We start from the raw sequence: 26833 nt of genomic DNA, 5'->3' as shown, positions 1-26833 counted from the left end.
GTTTGATAGCACTGTTTTCTTTTAAAGAACTGAGCAAATTTAAAAAAAATAATTTCTGATTTGTCTTTATGGTAAACTGTGAAGTTGGAAAGGAAATATCATTATCTATATCACCAGAATCTCATTCCTGTATGCTTTTTGCGGAAAAGAGAGAAATCTATCCCACTTATCTTAAAACTGATCAACGAATTGGCTACTCTTTCCAAAAATTTGGAGCTGCTTTAGCTCTGGCATATCACATTTATTTAGTCAGTGAAATGATTTTCTTCAGAATCCTGCCTATTCAATTTACTTTTGAATATGTTTGATAAAATATATCCCATCAAACTTCTGTCTCTATGTACCCATATACTGACAGAGATCATTAAGATTTGTAGAAGTTGGAAGTGAAAATGAAAAGACCAAGTATTAGAAACCAATAAACACACAAAAGCAGAGTAACACTACGTGGTGTCTTATGGCAAATGGAAGGAAATATTGAATGGCATAATGATAAAACTATGCAAGGCAAAAGATAATTAAAATTTATTAATATTATGAGAAATAATAAGCACAGAAAGACAATTCTGACTTAACTATAGCAGAATAAAGGGATTCTCAGCCCTTTCCATAATTCTACTGCAATGGTTCTAAAATATTGAGTAAAGTTTTATATTTCTAATTAGCTAAGTACTGGAAATATGTCTTCTAATATAATGTGACTCATATGTGGAATAGCTGCAAAAATATTATAGAACTTGAGCTTAATATAGATTTAATACATTTTCTTCATAGCATAAATTATGAAAAATTGTTCTGATACAATATTTTAATTTATTCATCTTATCTCTAGAACTTTAGAAGATTGGACATGTGTGAACAGAATACAGTGCAGAGATATTTGCATGTCTAGATCAGGGCTTTTCTCTTGCTAACTCTGGGTTGGTTTTCATTGTCCTTGATTAGTGAACTCGAAACAATGAAAATGATAACGAGGCATTGCTAGACTTGGAGCCTGGCCCAGATAAGAAAGCTAATGGTAAACATAATGATAACTTACATATAACGAGTGACTACTATATGCCAAGTGTTAACTTATTTGTTGTGTGTTAACGTATTTACTCCTCACACAGCCCTGTTAGACAGATGCAGAAGATGAGGCACAGGGAGGTTAAGTAACTTACTGAAGCTCAAACAGCCAGCAAGTGGCAGACCTGGGATTTGAACCCAGGACTTCTGGTTCCAGGCCCCACACTCTAAACTTCACTGTACTATGGAACCTAACAAGTCATGGTATTTTTGTACTACTGTGGGTGACATATCCAAGGCTTTTTGGCATTCTTATCATGGTGTCCGTCTATCTCTTTGGGCTTTTTCCCCCCTGTTCTGTTGCAGCAATAGGACCCCTTTTGATTCAGAGAATATGATGCCCTTAATTAATCATCAAGACATTTATGGACATTTTTAGGGGTTTTCTGTGGAGATCTCATTTCTTAAATCTGACTCAACCCACCAGAATGATTTGATAGCTATGGCATATGACTCTTGCATACAATTAAGTGAATAAAAGTCCGTCACCACATTTGCTAGTGGAAAAGAAATAACTGACCACATTTTTGGAACACATTACCTTTACAAATAAGGACAACTTCTCCCCATACTTACTCTCTATTAATTTGAATTTTAGGGAGATTTGTTAACATTTGGGGTACTTACATTGTATAGTCCAAGAATCATGAGACAGTTGTGTGAAATGAGAGGGTCAGTGAATTACAGGAGAGCCAAGATTCTCAAGGCCAAGCTAAAGCAACATTACTGATAACACATACGAGCTTACTACCCAGCTTTGAACATTTCTTGCACAGTACTAATGTTATTGCCTTTGCCGATAAGAGTTTTCCAAATAATGCTCATCAACACCAGCTCTGTTTTCAAATGGAGCATGTTTAAAGTACCTTGCATACCCATATATACAAGGATAAGAACAACAACAACAAAAAGCACAGTCCCATTGTAGATGTAAGGGTGAAAGAATGCATGAAAGTGTTAAACAGCCTGATAAAATCCTAACTTGGTAGTGGTACAATGACTTGAAAGATTGGCTTATTCTGAAGAAAACCAATGACCCCCCGCAGCCAATGCATTTTGAGTCCTACTGTGTGCCAGGCTCCGTTGTTGGGTGCTAAGGAGCCATAAGTGAATCTAGCACCTTCTTTGTGCTCAGAGGGCACCTGATCTACTTCGCTCTTCTCTGTTAAATCATTTCATCTCTAAGTCTTGCAATTATGTGCTGCCACATGGACACCTAGTTTAACATAATGCCCCACACACACAGCCCCCCGTAGTCAGAGTGGAATAACATTGACTTTCACTCTGAAATCCTTGAAATGTAAAGCTTACTGTTTTGTTGTCCTGGATAAAATATAGCATAATAACTAGTTGCTGGGTTACTACATAAAACACAGGCCCCAAACTGCAGCCGGGAAGAGCAGTTAGCAATTAAGTAACGGAAATGACTAGTGGGTTTGAAACCCAGCACACTGCCCATGGACTTCTTAGCATAGTAAGGCATCTAGGTTACTTAGGCAACTTTTATCACTAAGGAAGTCGTTTTGGTGACTCATGTTCATACAGAAAGACTTCTCTCAAAAGTGGTGTATTCAGCGACCTTATTATTATGCTTCTGTTTTCTTTTTCTTTGGACTGGGATAGAAAAACTACATTTGGGTGGCGTAGGTTTATTAGTAGCATATTGTTCACTGGCTGGCAGTGAATAATTTTGAAATTAGTGGACTCGTGGTGATCAGAGTAAAAGGTCAGTAGTTTCTGCAAAATATTGCTATATTAAAGGTAGAACTAACAGCCTATTTTCTAAGCAGAAATGTTATATCTTATATAATAAGATTTCTTGTCATTTATATTTTGTTATTTAATGTAATAGTGCTATTTAAAATACCAGTCACACTTTTGATAAGCAAACTAGAATAGTGAAGAACTTTATACCATAACATAAAATGCCTTAATTTTTCTTCAAAGAGATGAAAAATGGGATTAACACCCTCACTGAGACTTGTCTAGAGACAATAATTACAAAAATAAAGGAACCTGAAGGAAACTTCTCTGTCGGCTTCTCTCTTCAGATTTTCAGTCTACCTACCTGCTTGATGTTCCTGCAGTATTTGCTTATTGACAACTGACATTTTTTCTGTGTTAAAAAAATAATAGAGAAGTTATAGAAGGAGTTAGTTAATTTAAAGAGTTATAGGTCGATAAAGTGTTTGGAGAGCCCTATGGAAGAACTTATTGTTGACAGTTAAAGAAAACTGGGAGCCAAGTGTCTGACTGGTTTCTGGGGTTAGGACGTTGGTTTTTCTGGCAGTTTCCGTGGTACCAACTCTTAGTGGGCTCAGCCTCGGGTGTATCTGAATCATTATTTTCTCTTTTGTCCTAACTCCAGACATCAGGCTCTAAGTCTCAGAATTTAGACAGTTTTACTTCAGCTGTTTTCATTTTGCTTTCAGTTTAGACCTTTTCTGTTTTTAATTTTGTGGTTGGCAAAGCTTGAAAAGACAGTGATTCATGACAACTTTTTTTTTCCCCCTCCAGAGAGAAGCTTTCAATTTGGGGCCAAGGCACTGAACACCATTTGTGCAAGTCATGAACTTTAGCAGCTGAACGCTTTTTTGTGGGACCCTTTAAGGGAACATGGAGAAGTGCTAGTCCTGTGGTACCCAGACCAGCAACGTCTGCATCACCTGGAAATTTGTTAGAAATGCCGACTATCCGTCCCCACTCCAGACTGACTGAATCAGAAACTCTGGGGGTGGTGCCCAGCAATCTGTGTTTTAACAAGACTTCCAGATGATTCTGAGGCGTGCTAAAATCTGAGAACCACTGTGCTAGTGAATTATTAGCATCTGTGGCCGTGGAGAGTATGGAAAATACAGTGGTTGAAGAGTGGGGATGTTTATGAGTCTCTCATTATGAGGAAATGAAGACTAGATAGAAAAGAATGTTTCAACTTTTGGAATTCAGAAAAGAAAAAGCCTGGAATTTAATTAGCAGGACTAATGGCTTGCATGGGCCTTTGCTTTCTCAGAGAAGGGAGCTCTGGGTGACTCGCTTACTGTGAAGTATATTGGCATGGTTCTGAAATTCTAGAATGCTCTCTCTCGTGAGAAAAAGCATGTCTTTCCATATTAGGACATAAATCCAACTCAGGTTTGTAAACTTCTGTAAGATTCTTGCGTTCCATTGACGTGGCCCACTTGTTTGCCTCTTGAAGCCTCCGTTTCTACCTCTGAAAACCATGTGCATTGTTACTTGCCATGAATTATCTCATCAGACTAAAGCAAGGGATTCAGTGTATGTTGGAGGATTTCTGAGGCATATTGATTACAGAAAAATGCAAAGCATAAGGATCAAGAATGATTAGTATAAATATTGGTAGTAAAGAGAGGTTTAGCAGTTGATACAAAAATGGGTTGATATTTCAACTTACCTTTGATATGTGCCCCCTTTAGTCCTGGCTCTGTCATGTGTTAGTTTGTGATAAATCACAATTTTAAAAGCTTTCAATCTTAGTTTCCTCATCAAAAACATAGTATGAACAACACCCACTCAGAGGATCATTGTGAGAATAAAATTATATTAAAATATGAAAATGCAGTTTTTAAAGGTTCAACATTTGAATTTTAGATGTTGTTGGGATTATTGTTATTTTATGTCTGGATCGAGGAAGCTTTGTCGCTGTTGACATAGTGACATCATCCAGGAGTTGGGAATAAGTGTGTATGTCAGCAGATTGTATGGTTACAAAAATAGCTATGTTTACTTTTCTACTACTTCACCTTTAGTGGAATGTTTCCTTTTTTTTTTCCCCACGAAATGGGGGAGATTCACATACGTTTTATTAAAGAAAGCAAGACTGATATTTTTTTATCCTTTGAACTAGAGACTCCACTCTACTCTTTCTTTTGGAGAAAGATGACAAACTCTGGAGCCAGGCTACCTGGGTAAATTCCCAGATCCTCTATTTACTAACAGTGCAACCATGGATAAGCCTCAGTTTCCTTATCTGTAAAATGGGGCTGATAATACTACAGGGCTGTATGAAGATGAAGTGAGAGATGTATATAAATACATAGTAGAGTGCTTGGGACAGGACAAGCACTCAACAATGTGGGTTATCATTATTAATAAACTGTAGCATGCAGAGGAAGATAAAAACACATGTCTGAAAGTCAAGACCTGGAGAGACTAAGACAAGGGGACAGCTGATAAAATGGTCTGATCATTTTGCAAATGAAAATTCAGTGAGTTCCCATGACTTTTCTGGTCACTCTTATTGAAATCAGACAATTCTCAACATCTCCTGAGGGTGTTTAGTTGCATGGCTATTCAGGGGCATATTAAGGGCTTCGGCCAAACCTTACTTTGAGCGTGTTAAAAAAAAAAAAAATGCTGCTGGCTTTTCTGAAGACAGGTGCTTGAACCTGTCAGTTTGTTTTAAATAAATACAACACATAGTTGAAAAATTTCCCTCTTTGCTACATCACTAAGACAATATAAAGTAATGAATGAAACCATCCTTACATGAAAGTCATGTTCTAGATCCAGTATGGTTTAATTTATTCTGGAGATTGGAAAGAGTTCACTAAGAAATATAGAGATTTGTTTACATGTTACTGTGGGATGCTAGCTAGGTATTTGTGGAATTAAAAAGAACTGGGCAGGCCTGTACTTTAAATTTAATTTAATAAATTGATGCAATTTCATACTTAGGAACATATAAAAGGTAATGTGTGAACTTTTACGCTTTTGCTTGTGTTCAAAGTTTTGGTTTCATAAAACCAGATGGATTGAAGCGTTGCATAAGGTTTGAACACTCAGATGAGTCTAATGATTTTCTATTAATGTTTGAATATCTCCATTCCTTTAATTCATGAAAATTCTATGTATTTGAATTAAATAAGTATATATAAAAAAAATCAAAACAATTCTCTGATCACTTCTAATTGAGAAAATTAATCATAGTGATTTGTAATCTGCATGTCCATGTAATGATCAAAATTTCAATCTTGTTTTAAAGTTAAGTGTCTTCCCTCCTAGCTTGCGTGTGCTGGAGGCAAGGGGCCATAGAAAACGGGAGTACGGGATCTCTCCTGGATATCTGTCTCTCTCTCTGTCTCTCTCTCTTTCTCTCTCTCTCTCTCTCTGTCTCTCTCCCCCGCCCCCAAAGTGTTTCATCTCTTTCCTCACCTTGCTAACTAAGGTTTCTTGCTGCTCCAGGGTTAGCGCTCATAGAGAAGAAGAGGTGAGGGCGATAAGAAAGTTCTTATTTGGCAAGAGCTGTTGGTGATCTAGTGTTTACACCTCTGGTGTTGGCATGTGTTTAAAACCATCCTCTTTTCCAGCAGGTTCTTCTTTGGAGACTTCTCATCATTGGGAGTCTCTCCCAAAGCTCCCTGACACACAGAAGCACATTTTTAAAAAAAATTTTGGCTTCCACAGCACCTAGAAGTTTTTTAGAAGTACACTCCTTGCTTCTGTTCACTCTGGTACTTTCTTTCCAACGAGTGATCTTTAAACGGCACCTAAGACAGTTCTCTCTCGGGTGGCTTAGATCTGGTCCAAGGGAAATACTTCACCTTCTGAAACAGAGGATAATGAGGAAACAATTTTAAACTCCCTGGGTGGTCCTTTGAAGTACTGAGCCTCAGGCTTGATGTGAGAAACAAAGGACCCCATAGATCTTCTGGAGAGAAAGGTCAGTCCACCACAGCATGCTGGCAACTTTCTCCAGAAACCTTCATCTTCAACAATCTCCTCTCTTTTCACCTTCCATGTTCTGCCTTCACTGGTCATCACCCCAACGTTGCTGGTGCTGTGGAGAAGATGGTTTATACATGCAAGTGTCATAATTGGGAGTCTCCTGAGTACCCTCAGTAATCACAAAGGAAACCTTTAAACATGTGAGTGTTTTTATAGATATTTATATTTAATCTTTTTCTCATACCAGCTCCTTCTCCTCCTCCTCCTTCTTCTTCGTTTCAGGTGTACAAAACAATGTAATAGTTAGATATTTATATCCCTCACACAGTGATAACCCCCTCCCCCAATCCACTACCCCTCTGACATTGTATACAGCTGTTACAGTTCCACTGACTCTATTCCTTATGCTGTGCTCCGCATGCTGTGACTTTATATATATATGTGTGTGTGTGTGTATATATATATGTATATATGTATATGTATACATATATACACACATGTGTATATATATAAATACATATACATATATAAAATTATAGTTTTTTTGTTTAAGTGACTGAATTACATCACTTGGGACTAATTTATGTTATTGTTTTAGGAGCTAAAATGTGATTAGAAATTGTGTTCACATGAAGTTAAAAAATTGTTAACTTTTATCAGTTGTAAGATGATACTGGATTCCCACATGTATTCAAATAAACTAATCTTGAGATAAATTAAACAAAATATATTATGTATTGTGTTTAAATGATTATTTTTTGCATTTCAGGCATAACTTTTATAATATGAAAATTCAGACACTGACATATGTATACAGGTATATGCAACTCTGGTCTTTTGGCAAAAATGTCCCTGGTTGTCTTGTGATAGTTTTGGAGGTGGGTATCTACATAAAATATGAACTTGGATTTGGAATGTCATGTAAGCCTCCTGTGTTCGTGTGTTTGTTCTTGTAGATCTCCAGATACTATTGAGAATTATACAGACCTTTCACAACCTCCTGGGAATTCGATAATTTGGAATGTTAGGTACATTTCTCTAATAATTCTTGATATCAATTTAGTTACTTTTTAAAAATTTGCTTGATTTGCATGGAGGATTTAGGGTAGTAAAACCCTGAGATAATGACTAAATATCCATGTATGAATCTATCCACCCAAGGGACTTCTGAAATATTAGAATTTAGTACTAAAATTGCCCATAATTAAAAATAAATAATAACAATAATAAAATATTGGCACAAATTTGAATTTAAAAATAAAGCAAGGTCTATATTTTGGTTACCAATTATGAAAAATGAGAGATTTTCTTTTTGAATCTTGAAATACTTTCTATTTTATTACTTTGACTATTAGTGTGCAAAAATGTAAATTACACTATTCATGTAGTGAAAAATTGAAATCTCATAAATGTTCATTCCTGAGAGAATAGAAAAACAAATTATTGTTGTTTATGTACTACAGAAACAAGGCAGGGAAGATATTGAGTAAACTGTTAAAAGTGGCTGTTTTTTAGGGTTAAGGATGGAATCAAAGTTTTATAGAAGGACATACTTTTTACTTTTTTATACTTTTGTGATTTGTTTTAAACCCCCAAATGAGCATGTATTAATTCTAAAATTCAGAAAAAAATAAAGATAACAGTTAAAAACCGTACACCTCTTTGAAATATTGAATGAAATTCAGAAATGATAATGATGAAATGTGAAGTGAAAAAAAATCAGGGTATAAGATATATATATATATATATATGTGTGTGTGTGTGTGTGTAATATGTATAGATATGCAATAAGATTATGATTTTGGTAAAATATAATTAGTGCAAAGACTAGAGAGAAGAACATCAAAATGTTAGCCATAGTTCTCTTGTGGTCTTTAAATTTTTCTTTTTTATATATTTCTTTATTTTCCAAATTATTAGTAAAAAAGACAAAGAATGGTCAAAGAGAGGCTCTTACAGTTTGGGCTTTCAATACATTGGGCATTTCTTATGTGTTTATTAGGTCTCTTTCACTTTTAATGACAATCAAAGATCTGCTTTTCAAATAATTCTCATCTTTATAGGGAACAAGTAATATGATGAAACTACAATCTGAAGATCTTAGATTTTAAAACTATGAACTTTACAAGGATATATAAATAATACTTTGGCTGCATTCTTTTCCCACCCTATTCTAGGATTTAGTCCTAAAATGAAAGGAGTAAAAAGAGAGATGGCATGCAGATTCCTGACATTCTTTCCTAACCAGAATGATTTTTAACTCCTAATGTGAATTTTTCCCTTGAAATATATACCAACTCTCTTTTTTCGTTTATTATTTGATGCCTTCCAGATATTAAAAAACAAACAAAAAAGTACTGTTTTTCAATTTCCTTTTTTAAAATATGTCTCTGTGATTTGTAAATAAATCTGTTAACCTAGGGAATATTGATCTGTGTGACACTGAGTGAATCTCATCAAGTTTTCTCCTTTTTATTCTTTGTAAAAAACAGAATATTAATAAAGAAAAGCTGATAAGTCTAAGATGAATTAAGCATTTCAAGCATTGATGAAGTTCTTTGAAACTTAGAGTCCTATGTTATCATTTATTATTTATATTATCCTAATATTAAAATATACTTTTGCCATCTACTGAAATAGTCATTAATCATTATGTATCCTCTGAATGAATGAATAAACATAGGACAAATCCCTTTGGGACTTGTACTATATTTTAACTTCGAAGTCATTACCTTAGATGGAATTGAAACACTAATAGTCTTGATTTTCAGAAATAAGTTTAACTCTCTACTGTAAGGATTATTGGCCCCCTGTGCGTTTCAAGTGTGAAGTTGTACTTGTGTTGTATGATGTTTACATAAGTGACTTTGTACGCTGGTAAGGTAAATTTTAACAATTTGAAGTAGAAATGAAATTGGTTCTTTTTTCTTGTATGGGGAATAGCTATAGCAGGGGTAGTAGTATGGAACTGTTATTACATTTCAAGTATTTTTATCACTATTGGATCAAATGAAAATGACACTAAGTGAAAATGTTGTGTATCTAAACTAGTACCAAAGTAGGAAGGGAAAAATGGAAAACCCTTATTTATGATTGTTCTCTGGATTTTGGTTTGTCAGTACTGACAACTGTAGCAATTAAAAAAAAAGAAGAAGAAGAAGAAGAAGGGCTTTTGTGGAGTGTGTGTGTGTGTGTGTGTGTGTGTGTGTGTGTGTGTGTGTGTTTTGCTTTTCCTGGTCTTGACGGATCTCTTTTGTGCGATTTGGTTACCTGGAACTGTTCTGAATGTTTGGATGAATTACTAGAGAAAAGGAGCAAAGTAATAACAGCTCTTGAAAGGCATTGCGTATTTATCTCCTCCGTTCCCAACATGGGGCTTGTTTACCCACCTGAAATAATGAAGGCTATAATAGAAAACAATAAGGAAATAAATTTTATTAGGTAATCTGCAAATTAGTTTTTGGTAATATACCCTTTTTGAAAACATACTAGGAAAATAATTCTCTAATTGTTAGAAAAAAATGGTTATATCTTATATTCTGACAAAGTTAAGAAGGTGGAAGGAAACCAGTATTTATTGTTCTAGGCACATTACTAACTATACCGGGGGTACCAAAAAAAATGTATACACATTTTAAGAAAGGAAAAAACTGTATTGAAATTGTAATATATGTATATTACATGTATGTATGTATATATATAATATGTATGTATATATGTATATATGTATATATATGTATATATGTATATATTCAATTATTAATTGAATACAGACAACTACCTTGTTAACAATATTATCCCTATTTCATAGACGAAGAAATTGAGTATTAGAGGCAGGATTCATGTTAATCCATCTATTCTAAGGACCATGTTTCTTGCACTGTATCAAGTTGTCTTTGCCTTTGCAGGAGTGACTGGTCAGAGAACCTATTATAAATGTTAGTAATTAGTCTGTGAGATTGTTCTTCTTTTGTGACGAAAAATTAACCTTTTTGTCTGACCTTTATAACATGCACTACCATATCCCTTCAGGATTGCTTCATCGATCTCACAAGTTGCCTTCCTTCCTCAGGCCAGCCTGTTTGTTCTCAGGCAGCAGTGCATTCTGCCCAGTAGGGCTGCTGTAGTTTGGACCCGTGGCTGAACCTCTGGTCATAGTTGCTCAGCAGACATGGGACAGCTGAGCCTACTAAGTATCTATTGTATTAAGTTATGGTGTAGCCAGCTCTGGAAAGACCTCTGGAAGAAACCTGACGTGGAATTCCCTGCTCTCCACCTAGTTGTGGGCTGGGGCAAGTTACCTAAACTTTCTGGATCTCGATGCCATTATCTCTAAAATCGAGGTTGGATGAAATCAGTGGTTTACAATCCATGTCCACAGGGTCACTTAAAGGCAGCTACTGGGGTTGATCAAGGTAGGGGAGGTGATCTGCCAGTTTGGGGCCACCTACTACTCATGCCGTGCGTGTGCACTCCCTCTACCTCTCTGCCCTGATTCTAGAAGAGATTTTGTTTAAACAAAAGGCTCTATATCTAAAAATAGTTGTAAAAACACTGGAAAATAGTCTTTCCATCTAGGACTAAAGAAAATAGATTCTTTCCATCTCTAACTTTCCATGAGCTTATGAAAGCAGTTTTGAAGATAGAGACTCTCACTATCTTTAATTTCACTAAAATATAATCTTTAAAATATGCTGCTTACCATTTTAAATTAGATTTTCAGAATTAACCTCAAAGATAAAAATCAATGTCAAAATATTTGAGTACTTTGAAATGGTAAGCCAGAAGACAAAATGCATGGTTTCTATGCATTTCAGCAGAAAATCTATAATTACATTCCTCTTGATTCCAATTTTCAACAACATTTATTCATTTTCTTCTGAGGTAAGTCTAAGATAGTATTCACAACCGGAAGTCACTAGAATACACTTCGCAACAGAAAAGTACCACTCCTTTATGATACCCCGAGGTTCATCATTTTCCATCTGTTCTTTTTCTCTTGGAAGTTTATCATGTCACTGAGAGAACACATCTTCTATTTCCTGTTTCTTTTCCTTTGTGACAGTCTATGAATAAGGTGACTGGAACCAGAGAAGGAAGAGGAGTATTTGGCTACAAGGCTTGCTTTTATATGAGTTCCCTTTCCTCCATATTTTTGGGGCCCTTATTTTAAATCAGTGTTCAATATACAATAACTTAGGAATTGCTGCATATTTCCACCCTGTTCATTTATTGATGGGCTATCCAGAGAGGATATAACTTTAAAAGGCTGTCACTCTTTAGGCTCTCTGTCCAGCAGAACTTTCTGTGATGATGGAAATGTTATCTATGCTGAGCAGTCCTGGAGCCACCAGCCCTCTGTCGCCACTGAACATTTGAAATCTGCCTGGTGTGACTGATGAGCTACATTTTGAATGTTAATTGAGTTAATTAAACTCAAATCACCAGATGTGGCTAGTGGTTACCCTACTGGACAGTGTAGCTCTGGAGAATCAATGAAATTGGACAATAGCCCTATGCTTAGGGAGTAGAAGGTATTAAATTGTCTTTTAATGTTGGTACCTTTAGGATCAGAAATAGAATATATATTTTTTACATTTTTAAAGTTGTTTTAACTAAAAATTTCCTCAATGCCTGGCGCATAAAAAGAATAAATGATTTGGATGGTATTAATAGGTTCCCCCTCACCTCCACCCCAGGTCTCCCCAATTCACACATCCTGCATAAGGTCACTTGAACAATTTTCCCCTGATTGGGAAACCTGTAGACCCACCTTTCACAGCTGTCATGGTCTTTCTGGGAGTTATGAGCTGAGAGTGTCTGTCTTACTATGTGTGCTGCTGTCTGCTGACTTCCTGCTTTTATGCTCAGGACCCCAGCAGCCATGTCTATGGCTTTGCAAACTTCAAGCCTTTCCTGCACTCTGCTCCAAGCCCAGGCTCCTCCTGGATGCCTCCCACAAGTACAGAGACTTAGATGTCTGTGGCCACTTGGACCACTCTATAGCATGCTGATCTGACTTTCTTTAGGGCCCAGTGTTCAGTTATGGCTCCTAAAACAGACATCACCAACCTGGAGTGGGACTGATTCCCTGGCTCAGAGTCATGTCACATGACATAACTGAAGGGACTGAGAACGCATCACTTAGAGAATGTTATTATATAGCTATTTATAAAACAGACATACGCATTGTGCTAGGCTTTGGGCTAAGTGCTTTTAATTCTCATTTAGTCCTTAGTAACCACAGGTCCTATTTTTATATGTTTTAGACGCTCGCTAGCCTCAGAGAGGTGAAGTGATTTTCTCAAATCCACATAGCTAGGAAGCGGCAGATCTATGATTCCTATTTACACTCTGGCTCGCAAGCTTGCAGTCCTAACCACAATGTAACTCATTACAGGAGAGGGAGAGTTCTTCAAAATCAGTGCAAAGGGAAAAATCTCAAAGGAACTGGATTTTAGGTGATTAGAAGTGTTTTCTAATAATTCAAGCTCTTCACCACCAGACACCCCACTGAAGTACCCTGGCCTTCTGATTAGCGGCTCATAAACCTAGGTCTAAAGCTGGATGATCCAAAACACCGTAAGTGACATTCTTGAATAAATGGGTGCTCACAAGTGGTAGATGAGCTCTCTAGGCCTTTCCAATTCAAATTTCTTTGGGATATAATTTCCTCTTGATGACATTTATTGTCAATTTATTCTTGTATGACTTTTTTTAATTTTCCATGCAATTCCTAAAGAACATTCTTTTTCTGTGCAAAACCAGAATGTAGTTTATTCATTACTTAAATTGGCACAATCAAAGTTTGCTCTGCTCTGCCCTCAGACAAGCCTGTATAGGACTCCATATCATGTTTCACTGGGGAAATAAAGAATGGCTTGGGTCATGGAAACTCAAAGATCACTGCAAAAGAGTAAGTTAAGCATTGGGCAGACTTTGTTTAACTTTGCTAGGTAGTAATTACAGGCAAGAGAGGAAGAATAAAATATCATTAGATTTCAAGTTATACAATGATCCTTTAAATAATTGAGGGTATGCTATTATCATTTTAATATATCCCTTAGAATTATATTGTGCCCCTTAATTATTTCTGATATATTTCACATGTGCCGGATGTTAAATAGCATTTTTCAAAAAAAAAAAAAAAAAAAAAAAAACAAATGTAGGTTTACTGTTTTGAGGGAAAATGCACTGAATATCCTAAAGTCCAAATTTTGATATTGGTATTTTCAAAAAGTGTGTTGAGTTTCTCTGATGAGAATATAAGCTCTATTGGATATTTCATTGAGGATAACTTTGTGGAAAACTCTAGGATTAGAAAGCTTTTTTAGGATAAAAAACATTTTATTTTTTTTTAATCCTGTAAGAACATTTGGAATTTGCTTTGAGAAAGGGTAATCAATACATATCTTCTTTTTTTGTCTATATCTGCCCACTCTACATTCCTCCCCAACTACTCCCAATTGTGGCCCCCCCCGCCCCCCCCCCCGCCCCCCTGCACACAGCTTGCGTCAGTGATTACAAGAGAATGCATATGTATTCTGAGGGGGCCTAACATCTACAAATGCTTCCATGGAGATAGTTGTAATTTATAATTATGGAGAAAGTTTTCATTTTTGAAATGAGTATCACATGCGGTAAGCTTTAGAGAATAAATACTATGTAAAAAATGTGGCATATAGGAAGTAAAAATTGGGCTAGAAAGAACTGAAAGGAGTTAGTGATAGGCACAGGTGAGATCTGTATTTCAGAAAGCTGGGATGGGCGTGGATTGAGGAATTGAAACAAGCTGCGGTTTCTAGCTTGAGAGCCTGGAAGGAAGATTCACTTGAAGTAGATGTCTTGGAAAAGGGTAGGGTTTCTAGGCAGGATAAAAAAAAATATTCAGGGAAACAGTGCTTGGTTAATGCTGAGCAGTCTAGTTTGCAGCAGAGTTCAAGATGGGGAGAATGCAAAGTTAACAAAGAAAGGTAAGTCTGGGGTTCCACTGTGAAGACCTTTATGTATCAGAGTGAACAATTTGTAATCAGCCTGCGTGGGGATGGAGTTCTACCTCCAGTCCTCTCAGGACATAGGTATTTTTCATGAACTCTTCCACGTATTTCTGTCCAGTTTACCCTCTACATGGTAAGACTTATTTTGACCTATAGCGCTAATGGCCAGTTTTATTTGATACATTGGTTGTTGACTGTGTATCAATCACTGTGACTATATAGCTACCTTCCTTTATATGTACTGCTATAAATCTATGGTACTAATATTATGTATAAGTATTAGGGAAGTTTGTTTCATGCATTATATATGTGATGTTAGTGTGTATATGATTCAATAAGTTGAGTTGGTTTAAGAGTCATTTGCTTAAAAAAGATTTTTTAATTATGTCCTTTCTAGATAATTTAAATTTGAGCAGATAATTAACATGTGGCCAAATCAGGACTCACTTTGTCAAATATAGAGTCAGCCACTGAATCTTGGAACTGCAGGGCCAAGCAATCATTTCCCTTTCTTCCTTCCCCTTTAGTTTGCAGATGAGGAAACCAAGCTCAGTGCAAAGCCACACAACCACTTATTGGCAATGCCAGAACTAAGACTCAGTTCTCTGCTATCTTTCTACCACACAGCCCTTCTTTTTTGAAGTAAGGGACCGATAAGGAAGACATTTAAAGGCCAGTACACACATTTACAATCTAAATATTTCATAAAACACATCAAAATGGATCAGTCAGTTCTAGAAGTCAGATAACAAAGTCATACTTTTAGTTGTTCTATTAGCACACATGCAGTTTCTGACTAATCGGTTAACTTATTATAAGTGGTACTCCCCAATGTTTTCTAACAAAACTCATGGAGATAATGGCAACAATAGAAGGACACTTCACAGTGAGAACATTTCCTTTCTGGTATATGGCCATTTTTGTTTTTCTTCTTAGTTTGTAATCCAACTTCTAACAATTTGGTCACTGGACCATCTTGGAGAAATAAGGCGCTAGCACTTGAAGACCCATAAATAGTTTTACATTATATGAGCGGATTCTAGGTTGGGGATATTTTCCAAGCTAAAATATGATTAACCCCAACTAACCCAAACTAACCATTACAGCAAGCACCGGGGCTCTGCTGCACGTGTGCTGTTTCCGTATTTGTAACTGGGACCTTCTCTGCAGTAGAGGCTGGTCTTTTATCTGCACAATCCCAAACACATGGTATGTGCTCAAGGCTAATAGAAGAAAGGTTGTAACAGTTCAGGCTTGCAAGGGACGGAAAAGCAGCATGCCTGGAAAGTGAGTTTTTCTGGTTTAGAATCTGTGTTAATTCATTTTGAGGCAAAGGCAGATTTCACCCCTCTGCTGAGCGCCAGACTTTTTTTTTTCCCCTCCCAAGCCCCTGAATACACCTTAGAAGGATGATGGAGCATAAATGAGGCCACGAGTGGTTGCTTTTCACTTGGGAGCCCTCGCTGTTTTCTGCCTTGGGCCCCTGCTGACCTCGGCCGGCGCCCAGGCCCCGCGCTACCCAGTGAAGCCCTGAGCTTAAGCAGCAGGACAGGGCGGAACTGAAAAGCCGCGGAACCCGAGACGAGGGAGCGGCGCGGGCGGAGGGAGGGGAAGCTGTGGGATCCGCAGGCCTAGTTCCGAGGCGGCGGCGGCGGCGGCGGCCGCGTGGGGATGGAGCCTCTGCGGGTCCTAGAGCTGTACAGCGGCGTTGGAGGCATGCACCAGGCTCTAAGAGGTGGGAGTGCACTGAGCGCCTCTCCCTTGATTCCCGCGTTGGCGCTGGTCACAGCTCGGGCGCCCGGCAGGGGCGGGGCGGCCATACTCGGGGGCGGAGACCGGGGAAGGGGGGACTCGGTTGTCCTGGAAACCGCGCAGCGGGCCACCTCCTCCCGCCGCTCTGGGCGGAGGCTCCCTGCTTCCCGCCTCCGGCGGTGCCCCGAGGCCGGGGGCAGCCCCTTAGAGGACTCCGTCTGCGAGTCCCGATCTGCGAGGCTAGGCTACGAAACGGGAGGGGCGAGCCCCCTGCCCGGTGCCAGGCCGCGTCCCCGAGGGCTGGTCGCCCGGAGGCCTGGAGGCTCAGTCCTTCCCTCTGGGGGACGTCGGGGGGGAGGGGAGGTCGCTCCGCCAGTCTGGCCCGTGACTGATGGCTCTTCAACGAGATTAAGTGAAACACTAAGAACTGTAGGGGACGCATAGAGGAAAAACCTGGTCCGTTCTGATCATTGAAAAGAAACACGCTGCCCTGATACCTCGTGTCTAGATTCGTTTAGGCGCCAGAAGAGCCGAGTTGAAACTTAGTTGCAGTGTGACCTTGGGCTAGTTCTTTAACATTTTTGGAACTGTTGCCTGGTTTTAATGTGAAAAGGAATTCTTTCAGAGAAGGACTGTGATGAGGATTAAAGATAAAGCGTGTCCCATGTTGACCAATGCCTGGTACGTTGTAGCTCCTCACACTATGTATTGTTGCTATCACTATTGCTTTTTACAAAGTACCACTTCTATTTCGAGGTTTTGCATTTCTTTGGTGCTAAGTTGGAACGGAAAGGTTTATTTTTGGTGCTATTCACTCAAAAATATTTATTGAGCCCCTATTCTGTGCCAGGTACCGTGCTGGGCCCTGGAGATACGGAGTGACAGACTTTGCGTGTGCATGTTTATACTTAAGTTACTAAGACAACCATAAACCGGAAACTTCCCTGCTTCCTTTTTCAGTAGCAACAGTAACAAGAGACTGATACTGTAAGATACAGACAATATGTAATGAGTTGAGCATGCAAGTTTTCTGAGCATATGTATTGAGTTTGGAGTCTAGACTAGGTTAGTTATTGTTAAATTTCTATTACCGATTATTCGGTAGCTGTCTTTGTTCAGTTTTCATATCAAAACTTACCAGCATGAAAACAAAACAATTCACTCTCTTAGTTAATTTTGTAAGATTGTATGATGCCAGCATTTCTCCCATATCTTGAAACCCCTTAGTGAATGCAATTTTAAATGTTGCTGAGTACTTTACCATAAGCTATAATTCAGCCACTCCTTAAACGTTGAACATTAGATTATTCCAAGATATTTTGAAGTATAAATGTGCTGCAATTACATCCTTGAGCATAAATCCTGCTTTTCTCTCTAAGCATGTTTCCTAAAAGTCAAATTAATTCATTCAGCAATAAAAGACTATGTGCTAAGTCAAAAATTATGAGAAATTTTTTAAGGCTTTTTATAATATAGCAAATTGCTTTTCAGAAGTTCATGTGCTTCCCTCAACTACATATTGAGCAGGATTTGTCTTACCCATTTTTAATTTTTGTTAATTTGATAGGGGAAATTGTATAATTTTAATTTGCATTTTTTGGTTCATGAAACAGTTAAATATATTCTCTCTTATTAACCAATGCAATGTGAATTCATCACATATTTATTTCTATCACCAATGCCACTATCCTGCATCTAAGCTATACTATCTCTTACATAAAATGTTAAAATAGTTTCCCAACAGCTTCCCTGCTTCCACTCTGCTTTCCTACTCCATCCCTTCAACACATAGCAACAGAAGGATCTTTTGCACAATAATAATGATCTTTTGCACAGGGGATAATGTCACTTCCTTGCTCAACTAGCTTCCAGCTGAGGTTGGACTCACAGTCCCATCTTCTTACTAGGCCTGTGAAATCTGGCTTCTTTCTGCCTCTTCCACCTTACCTGCCACCCTCCCCCTGGTTCTCTTTTCCAGGCTCACTGGTCTTCCTTCTCTGTGTTCCTCAAACCCTCCGTGTTCCTGCTATGTTCCGGCCTTTGCTGTTGTCTCCACCCAGAGTGCTGTCACCCCTGACCTTTCCACTGCAGGTGCATTTCATCTTTTATGTCTTGGCTCGCATGTGGCCTCTTCAGCGTAGATTTCTGTGGCTTAGCCTGTGATCCAGTGTAGCCTTCCTGCTGCCTCTCTACCTTGATGCTCCTCTTTTGGTGTGAGTTCTACATTTTAGGGATATTGGCTTTCAGTCATACCCGATGCAAATATTTTTCCCCACGTTTGTCTTCCAATCTTCGTCTATTTGATGTACCAAAGTTTAAAATTTTTCTGTAACAAAATGCATTGCTGTTTTCCATGTGGTTTTTATATAATGATAAAGACTAATAGCAATGGCGGCTAACTGCAACTTTTATTGAAAACTGTTTTTTTACATGTTTGAAGGTCCTGTTGGAAGTATGTAACAACTTAGTGGCAGAGCCAGTATTGTAACCTAGGTCTCTCCACCTGAGCTCTTAACCTTGCTAGGCTGTCATTTTTTCTGGGTAGATCCACTACTTGAATGTACACCTTCTCTAATAGTAAGAAGAAGTAGAGGAGGAATAATACTGAACTTAAATTTTGACAAATTTCTAGGTAAGGTTTATGACTGAATGTTTTTATTGTAGTAAAAATATACATAACAAAGTGTGCCATTTTAAATATTTTTAAGTGTGCAATTCAGTGGCATGAAGTCCATTTACAATTATCACCGTTACTATCGCCTTCCAAAATTTTTAAATTTTCCCAAACAGAAACTCTATCATTAAATAATAACTGCCCATCTCCCCTTTTCCCAGACCTGGTAGCCACTATTCTACTTTGTCTCTACTAATTTGTCGGTATGAGGTACCTCATAGAAGTGCAATTATACAATATTTATCCTTTTGTGTATGGCTTAATTCCCTTAGTATAATGTTTTCAAGGTTCATCCATGCTGTAGCATATATCAGTACTTCATTCCTTTTTATGGTTGAATAATATTCTATTATATGCATATACCGATAACCCCCATATAATACGGTTGTTAGCTTCCTTAAAATTCTGTGTTATGTGAATCCGTGTTATACGAAACAAAGTACTAGTACAAAAAAGGGGGTTAGTTTCCAAAAATTAAAAAAACATACTATTATATTTTTATAATTAAGATAAATATCTTTTTTTTTCTGTTCAGGAAGCATTGTATTGTTGCTCCAATTTTAAGAATTTTCCCTGACAGAAAATCAATTACTTTCAGAAAACCTGCCACGTAACCCTACTTAGCTTCTGACTCTTGGTTTTTGCAGTCATATCAACATATTTCTCTCCAATGCGCATAATCATTCCACCCATGATTGATGGATCAGTCTTAACTTCTAATTTCAGTATTTGATGTTTACGTAGGAAGCTCTTCAGCACCATTTTTAGTTCAGAAAAAGTGACCTCATCTAAAGGAGATGCGGTGGTGACTGAGCAAGGTGCTTCCCCAGGGTGCACACTCATCATGGTAGAAAAGGCGGAAATGACTCCAGGGGTATTGTTCAGGCGACCATTTTCAGCAAGCAAATTCATCAGGTTGGATGTGAGGGGAGAAAACTTCTCTTTTGCGGTCATGTCATTTAGGCTTTTCACTTTAACGGAACACTGTGCATAGGGATTCATAGTGGAGGCAGACATTTTGGGTTCCTTGAAGAGTTGTGCTACTCTCAACAGTTCCTTTTCTACTTGTTCCGGTTGATGCTGCTTAGACGCAGCAGAGTACAGAGCAGTGGCATAGCGACCTTCAATACCATATGTCTGAACAGGTGGCCTCACAAGCTTGGTAAATGGCCTGACCACAGATGTGCTGAAGCATCGCACCTGCCGGGAGAGCCCGGATGCTGCTGGGGCTGCCATCTTCTCCCTGAGAAATATCTTTATTAGAGCAATTCTCACCAAAGTGTAACACTAATATGTACTAAATAATGTTTTCTTCGTCATCACTACTAAGCTCTTATTACGTCCCATGCTGTTCGGGGATTTCCCTAATTCTCAAACCATGTTAGAGTAAAACCGTGTTCTAGGATGCCATGTTGTACGAGGGTTTCCCCCAATTCTCGAACCGTGTTATAGAAGTGCCATGTTATACAGGGGTTACCTGTACCACATTTTACTTATCCCTTCATCTGTTGATGGACTTGGTTTGTTTCTACCTGTTGGCTATTCTAAATAATACTGCTATGAATATTGGTATGTACATATCTGTTTGCATCTCTGCCTTTAGTTCTTTTGATATATACCTAGGAAGGAAATGCTGGATCATACGGCAATTCTATGTTTAACTTTTTGAGGAACCATCACACTGTTCACGGTGGCTGCACAATTTTACAGTCTCACCAGCGATGTATGAGGATTCCGCTTTCTCCATATCCACAGACTTGACTTGTCATTCCATTGCTTTGGTATTTGAAGTTGTCAAAGAGCTTTCAGACTCAGATTGAATTGCACAGGAATAGATCAGTGAAGGAAAGAATTATTTACAGCCACGAAAGATGATAAATAAAATATGTATGAAGCTGTAGAAGAAAAGGGTGATGAAAAGTGGAATATTCTATTTTGCCCTCATTAATCCCTAGAAAACTTACCTTCTCCACTAGGGAACAGATTTTTCTAACCTGGATCTACTTTGTGTTCATTTCCCTGGCCTCCTTCCTAGTGCTTTCTGAACTACTTCATATGTTTCTCTGAGAGATCAAATTAATACCATTATTTAGGAATCAGACAGAACTGCCAAATTCTATTAGGTTGGTGCAAAAGTAATTGCAGTTTTTGCTATTATTTTTAACCTTTTAAACCACAGTTACTTTTGCACCAACCTAATAGCTGTGTGAATACTAGAAAGTGATTAACGTTCTGAGCCCAGGTACCCTCTCTGTGACATGGACAGGGTGACACCTTCTCCAAGGGTGTTGTAAATATTAAGTGAGACAGTTGATGTGTGAAAAATAATGTAGGTTCTCAGTAAATCCTGGTTCCTTTCTTTCCCCCACATTGTTTTGTAACTAGCTTTCCCACTTAATTGTGTTGGATTTCCTCATTGATAAAATTGGGATAATGATGCTAACCTTGTAGGCTTGTTAGGAAGATTTCGTGAAACAGTGTACACATAGGGCTAGTGTGGTTCCAGTCCATAGTAGATAAGTAACACTGCTGATGTTGCTTAGGAAGTTGAACATTTCCATATCCTTGTTATTTGTATTTATTTTGTGACTTGTACGTGTTGCCATTGGTATATTCTTTTTTATAATTGGTAATTTGCTGTTCAATTTTGTTATGATATTTTTTTCCAAGCGGGATTTTGAAGGATGATTAGGTGTTTTCCAGATAGTCAAGCAGGGAAAGTGTCTACCAGATAGAAGGCCCATCCTGTGTAGACACACAGACATGAAATGGCATGGTCTATGTGGAGACATGCCAGCTGCTATCCTACGTAGCCGGCTTCTGCGAGGTATTAATCGGTGTGCCTTGATGGTCAAACAAGTTTAGGGAACTCTTCATGTGATATTGTCCCTTAAAACATTTTCAGGACATAGTAATGTATCAAAGGCGTTGAGAAGCCCTGTAAAACAGACACTATTTGGTTTAAATCAGCACTTCCAGTATGTATTTAACCAAGGAACACTTTTTTTTTTTTTTTTTTTTTTTTTTAGTGGGGGAGTGGAGCCCCCTGTTAGCATGCTGTAAGATAATCTTCCTTAGAGCATGTCCTGACTGACACCAGGAGGGCACGGATGGAGCTATGGCAGGATGTGCCCGGAAGGCCGTGAGTTAGTAAGAGGGAAGTGCCAGGGCTAGCGTATTGACTACTAAGCATTATGTTTGATTATGTTGATAACTCTAACTTTAAAGTAAGCTTCTTTGTCATTTCTCTGTAAGGCAAGATTTGTTAATGTTCCTATTATCTTGGTTTTTTCTGAGAAGATACAAAACTGAACTCCTGGTTCTCCTTACTCCTCCAAAACTTCTGCCCTGGCAGCCTTTCCAGCATCTCCATTCCTCCAGGGGCGCGATCTAAGCCTTGGAGTCGTCTTCATTTCTTCTCTTTCACTCGCTTCAGCAAATTCTGGCTTTACCTGGAAACTGTATTTATAATTCTGTTATTTCTCTCCATCTTAACCTGGTCCACACTCTCTCTCCTGTTTTATCAACTTGATGTATGTGTCACCCCCGATTCATGTGGCCACACCTGCCTTCTGGGCCCTGGGCTGCTTGTTCAGGGAAGCCCCCGACTCGGCTGCTGGCGCCTCATCCTATAAGACGGCCAGGGTGGGGGCTGGCCCACAATGCTCAGTGTACCCCCAGTGTCCGGACCCAGTAAAGCGCCAGGCTGTGGACGTGGATCTAGCCGCCCCAGCAGCTGTCTGTAGGGGTTGGGTAACACAGACCTAAGAGGAGGAGAGGGGGAGTCATGCCTGTGAAATAAGAGAAAATATACGTGTAGGTGGCTCTCTGTCCCTAATTCCTGGCACAGAGCTCCTAAATCCCTTGGAATTTTCTGGGTGATAGGAGTGTCTTTTGTGATAATGCAGAGACTCTTGGTGGGCTTCTGGATGGGGCCTGGTCTCCAGGAAGACCAAGCCATGATTAGAAGCTTGGAATTTTCAGTCCTATCCCATCCTCTGCGAAGGAGAGGGGCTGGAGATTAAGTTAATGATTGATTGTGTCTCCATGATGCAGTTCTCAAAAAGTCCTAAAAGTATGGGGGTCAGAGAGCCTGTGGGTTGCTGAACACATCCACATGCCAGGAAGGTGGTGTACCCCAACTCCATGGGAACAGAAGCTCCTGTGCTCGGGACCCTTCCAGACCTCACGCTTTGTTATTTCTTCATCTGGCTGCTTATCTGTATTTATCGTGTCCTTTATTGTGTAGTAAACTGGTAAATGTAAATGTTTCCCTGAGTTCTGTGGGATGTTCTAGCAAATGATGAAATCCAAGGAAGGGGTTGTGGGAACCTTTGATTTGTAGTCAAGTCTGAACAGAAGGTGTGGGTAACCTGGGGACCTACTGCTTGCAGTCACTGTCTGAAGTGGGGCCAGGCTTGTGGGACCCAGTGCTTCACCTGTGGGGTCTGCGCTAACTCTGGGTAGTGTCAAAATGGAATTGAATTGTGCACATTGACCTGCTGTCTCAGAGAATTGCTTAGTGTGGGGGGGAAAATCCCCACACATCTGGTGTCTGAAATATTGTGAGTGTGGGAGTGGTGTGTGAGTAAAGGAGAAACACAGGAAAGAGTGTTTTTCCTATACATACCTCATGATGTGACTTTGACCAGCAAAGGACGGGGTGGGGAAGGAGCCAGCCGGTGCATCTCTCTCGCTTCCTCGTCTTTCCAGTGGTCCTTGCTCACATGCACATGGGGGTGTGGAAGTGCTGCTTTCCCCCAAAGCACGTCTTTCCTGCAGGGCATCTGTGACTGTTGAGACAGCCCTCTGCCTGACAGCTGTGAGGGTGGTGGTCCCACACAGCCTGCCCGCTGAGTCCTTCCCACCAGAGCAGTGGGCTGGGTTTTCTTGTGAAGCTGTGATCAATTAAGTAATGCATTGCCTTCTGTTTACCTTTTTGCCTCCTTGCCTCGCTACACACACTCTGGCTACTTGGGGGTTTTACCTTCCCGGAAAAGCATTTGCAACTAAGCTTTGCCTTGGGGTCTTTTTGTAGGAACCCTGGACAAAGTATTATTGCAGAAGCCTTTTCGCTGGGCTCCCTGCTTCTGCTCTATCCCCCTTAGTTTATTTCCAACACAGTGGTCAGTGGGATCCTTGAGAAAGGTCAGATAAGTCATTCCTCTGATTAAAACTTCTGAGGGGATTTTCATATCCCTCAGTAAAAGCCCAAGTCCTCAACAAGAGCCCAGGACTCCTTGGTTCAGCGCCAGCCCTTTTCCCGGTCTGCCCACATCTGCGCTCTGCTTGCTCGCTCCACTCTAGGCTTAGCAGCTGTCTTAGTAAATTTGAGCTGCTATAATAAAGTACCATAGACTGGGTGGCTTATAAACAACAGAAATTCATTTTTCACCCTGATCTGGGAATTTCAGGATCACGGTGGCAGCATGGTTGCCTTCTGGTGAGGCCTCTTCAGGTTGCAGAGTGCTGCCTCCTTGTATACTCCCATCAGGACTCTTCTAAGGTCACTAATCCCATTCATGAGGGCTCCACCCTCATGACCTCATCTAATCCTAGTCCTAATTACCTGTCAAACTCCTCACTTCCTACTCCTGTCATCACATTAGAAGGTAGAGTTTGAACATACGAATTTTGGGAGTGGGGAAACAAATAGTCCATAATATGGTTCTCAGTGCTTTTCCTCCTACAAAACGAGCATGCTCCCATCTCTAGGCCATTGTAGTGTCTCTTCTCTCTGTTTTAGAAAGTTCCTTTCCTAGGCTTGCTCCCTCATTTCCTTCAGGTTGCTGTTAATGAAACATTCTCTAAACAACCCATATAAAATAGAACTTCTCCCACACCGTCTGGCTTACTCTGCTTCTTTTTTTCACCGTAGTGCTTTTCATTGTTAGGCATATAATATACTTATTTATTCATTTACTCTTTGTCCCCCCAACCCCCACTAGAATATATGTTTCACAAAAGGATAGCCTTTGTTTAGAACATTGCTTCTACATATTTGTTGAATGAGTGAGCAGTTGAATAAATTAACTAGAGTCATGCTTGTTATATGTATAGTTTGAAGTAAATACCAACTGTGATAAATTTAAGCTTAGATATTAGGTCCAAATCCTGAAGATCATTTTTCTTTCTTTTTTTTTGGACTAGCTAAATTAGCATTTCCCAAGGTATAGTTCATGGATAGTGTTTTGAAGGATGTTAATAGGTGTTATAGAAAGTGTGTGTGTGTGGGTGTATGTGTTTTGAAGACTAGTCAAATAAGTAGAATCATGGAGGGTTTTTGTATCCATGATTATATGTGAAATTTTAATGGATGATGGAGATTTTTCTGTGCCACAAGATAAAGCATTTGAAATTTTCTCAAAATAATCAAGTCCATTGAGAATAAGTTGGTTTTAACTCAATGTAGATAGAATTTAGATTCTATGTTAATAATGACATGTGGTGAAAGTAATAAAGTTCAAGTGTTTTATTTTTTTTTAAATTCCTGTCAAGAAACATTACTTGTTTGCATGGAAAGTTAATGAGGTTGCTATTTGGGAGCAAGTCTGTAAGTATTTACAGATTGATGACCATCACAGAGATACATGAGGTTAAGTTTCCATGTAGCGTTTGGTATCTGTGGCTGTCAGAGCCCCCTTAGGATGCTCTTGGTCTTCTGCTTTGTTCGTGGAAGTTTGTCAGGAGTATTCCTAACAGGTGCTCTGCTGAAATAGTGCCAATTAGCTCCCATCCTGCTGAAATTAAAACAAAAACAACGCATCTCATTTTAGGAAAATAGGTAGAATATATGTTGGGATTAAAAAATACCATCAATTCCATTGTTTCCCTTGGATTAATTGTTGCTTTTACTCATATCCACTAATTCCTTTCATGCTAGGACTTTAAATCACCCAAACCTAGCAAAACAAACCCTGTGGACTACAGTAAAACACTTCCATTAGAGAGTTCATCATGATAGCTCTTCACATACATTACTGATTTTCATTCAAATGCAATAGCAAATTTAGTAATTCTTTAGCACCCAATGAATGAGGCAGAATTTAAGAAACAAAGCCTTTTAGCACACACCCGACCCTCATATGCTTTGCCATGTTCCATACTTACAGGGGAATTTTGGTGCAATAAGAACCCGTAATTTGAAGGATTTATCGTTATACAATTCTAGTTAAAAGTACTTTGAACTTTAATAGATGAAATGAGAGATATTAAATAGCTACTTTGGCCTTGTTTAAATTTTATCTTAAAACCCCTGAGACTTAGATGATAATAAAGTACCAGAGTAATTTCTATGCCTCTTCAGAAGGCATTTTATTTTGTGGCCTAAATTTACTTTTGTGGTATTGTGTGCTGAGTCAGTTGTTAAAATTATACTCTGAATATTAAACTTAATGGTGCTCTTTGTTGATCTTAATACTGATATTTTATCTCCACCTTGAACTCCATCCAGTGAGATTTCTTTCTTTGGACTGTGAGATTTCTTTCTTTGGACTGTGAGATTTCTTTCAATTCTGAACTGTCAGAATATTGGTGACTATAGCTTGAGGGAAAAGATGTCAATCTGTCATTTTTCTAGATTGTTTTCTGGGTTGGCACTTCAATATTTGGCAAGGGAAACGTACTTAAAACCCAGAGATCTGTGTCTATGAAGAGA

The 26833-nt window shown here is 38.8% G+C and overlaps 1 protein-coding gene and 1 pseudogene across 9 annotated transcripts in view; one reads left to right on the top strand and one right to left on the bottom strand.

Moving 5' to 3' along the window:
* The window catches only part of TRDMT1 (tRNA aspartic acid methyltransferase 1), a 73715-nt gene that overhangs the window by 6133 nt on the left and 40749 nt on the right, over window positions 1-26833 (top strand). For 2 of the 9 annotated variants that reach the window (XM_019746064.3, XM_019746060.3), the window contains exon 1: window positions 16349-16485. Coding sequence is in view for 3 of the 9 variants with exons in the window: in XM_019746060.3 (XP_019601619.3) it covers window positions 16422-16485 (64 nt within the window). In the remaining 6 variants the exon portion in view is untranslated. Of the gene's footprint in view, window positions 1-102; window positions 2795-3585; window positions 6954-7522; window positions 7632-16347; window positions 16486-16920; window positions 17184-26833 lie in introns of those variants that run through there. The other 7 variants (XM_019746067.3, XM_088789040.1, XM_088789041.1 and 4 more) reach the window with 7 other exon arrangements.
* On the bottom strand, window positions 19771-20414 carry LOC109454904 (ATP synthase peripheral stalk subunit OSCP, mitochondrial pseudogene; annotated as a pseudogene).

Source organism: Rhinolophus sinicus, chromosome 1 (genome assembly GCF_057876585.1).
Source record: "Rhinolophus sinicus isolate RSI-liver-muscle chromosome 1, RSI-T2T, whole genome shotgun sequence".
Lineage (NCBI taxonomy): Eukaryota > Metazoa > Chordata > Mammalia > Chiroptera > Rhinolophidae > Rhinolophus > Rhinolophus sinicus.
The sequence above is the reverse complement of the archived record's forward strand: the minus strand, read 5'-3'. Positions and strand labels throughout refer to the sequence as shown.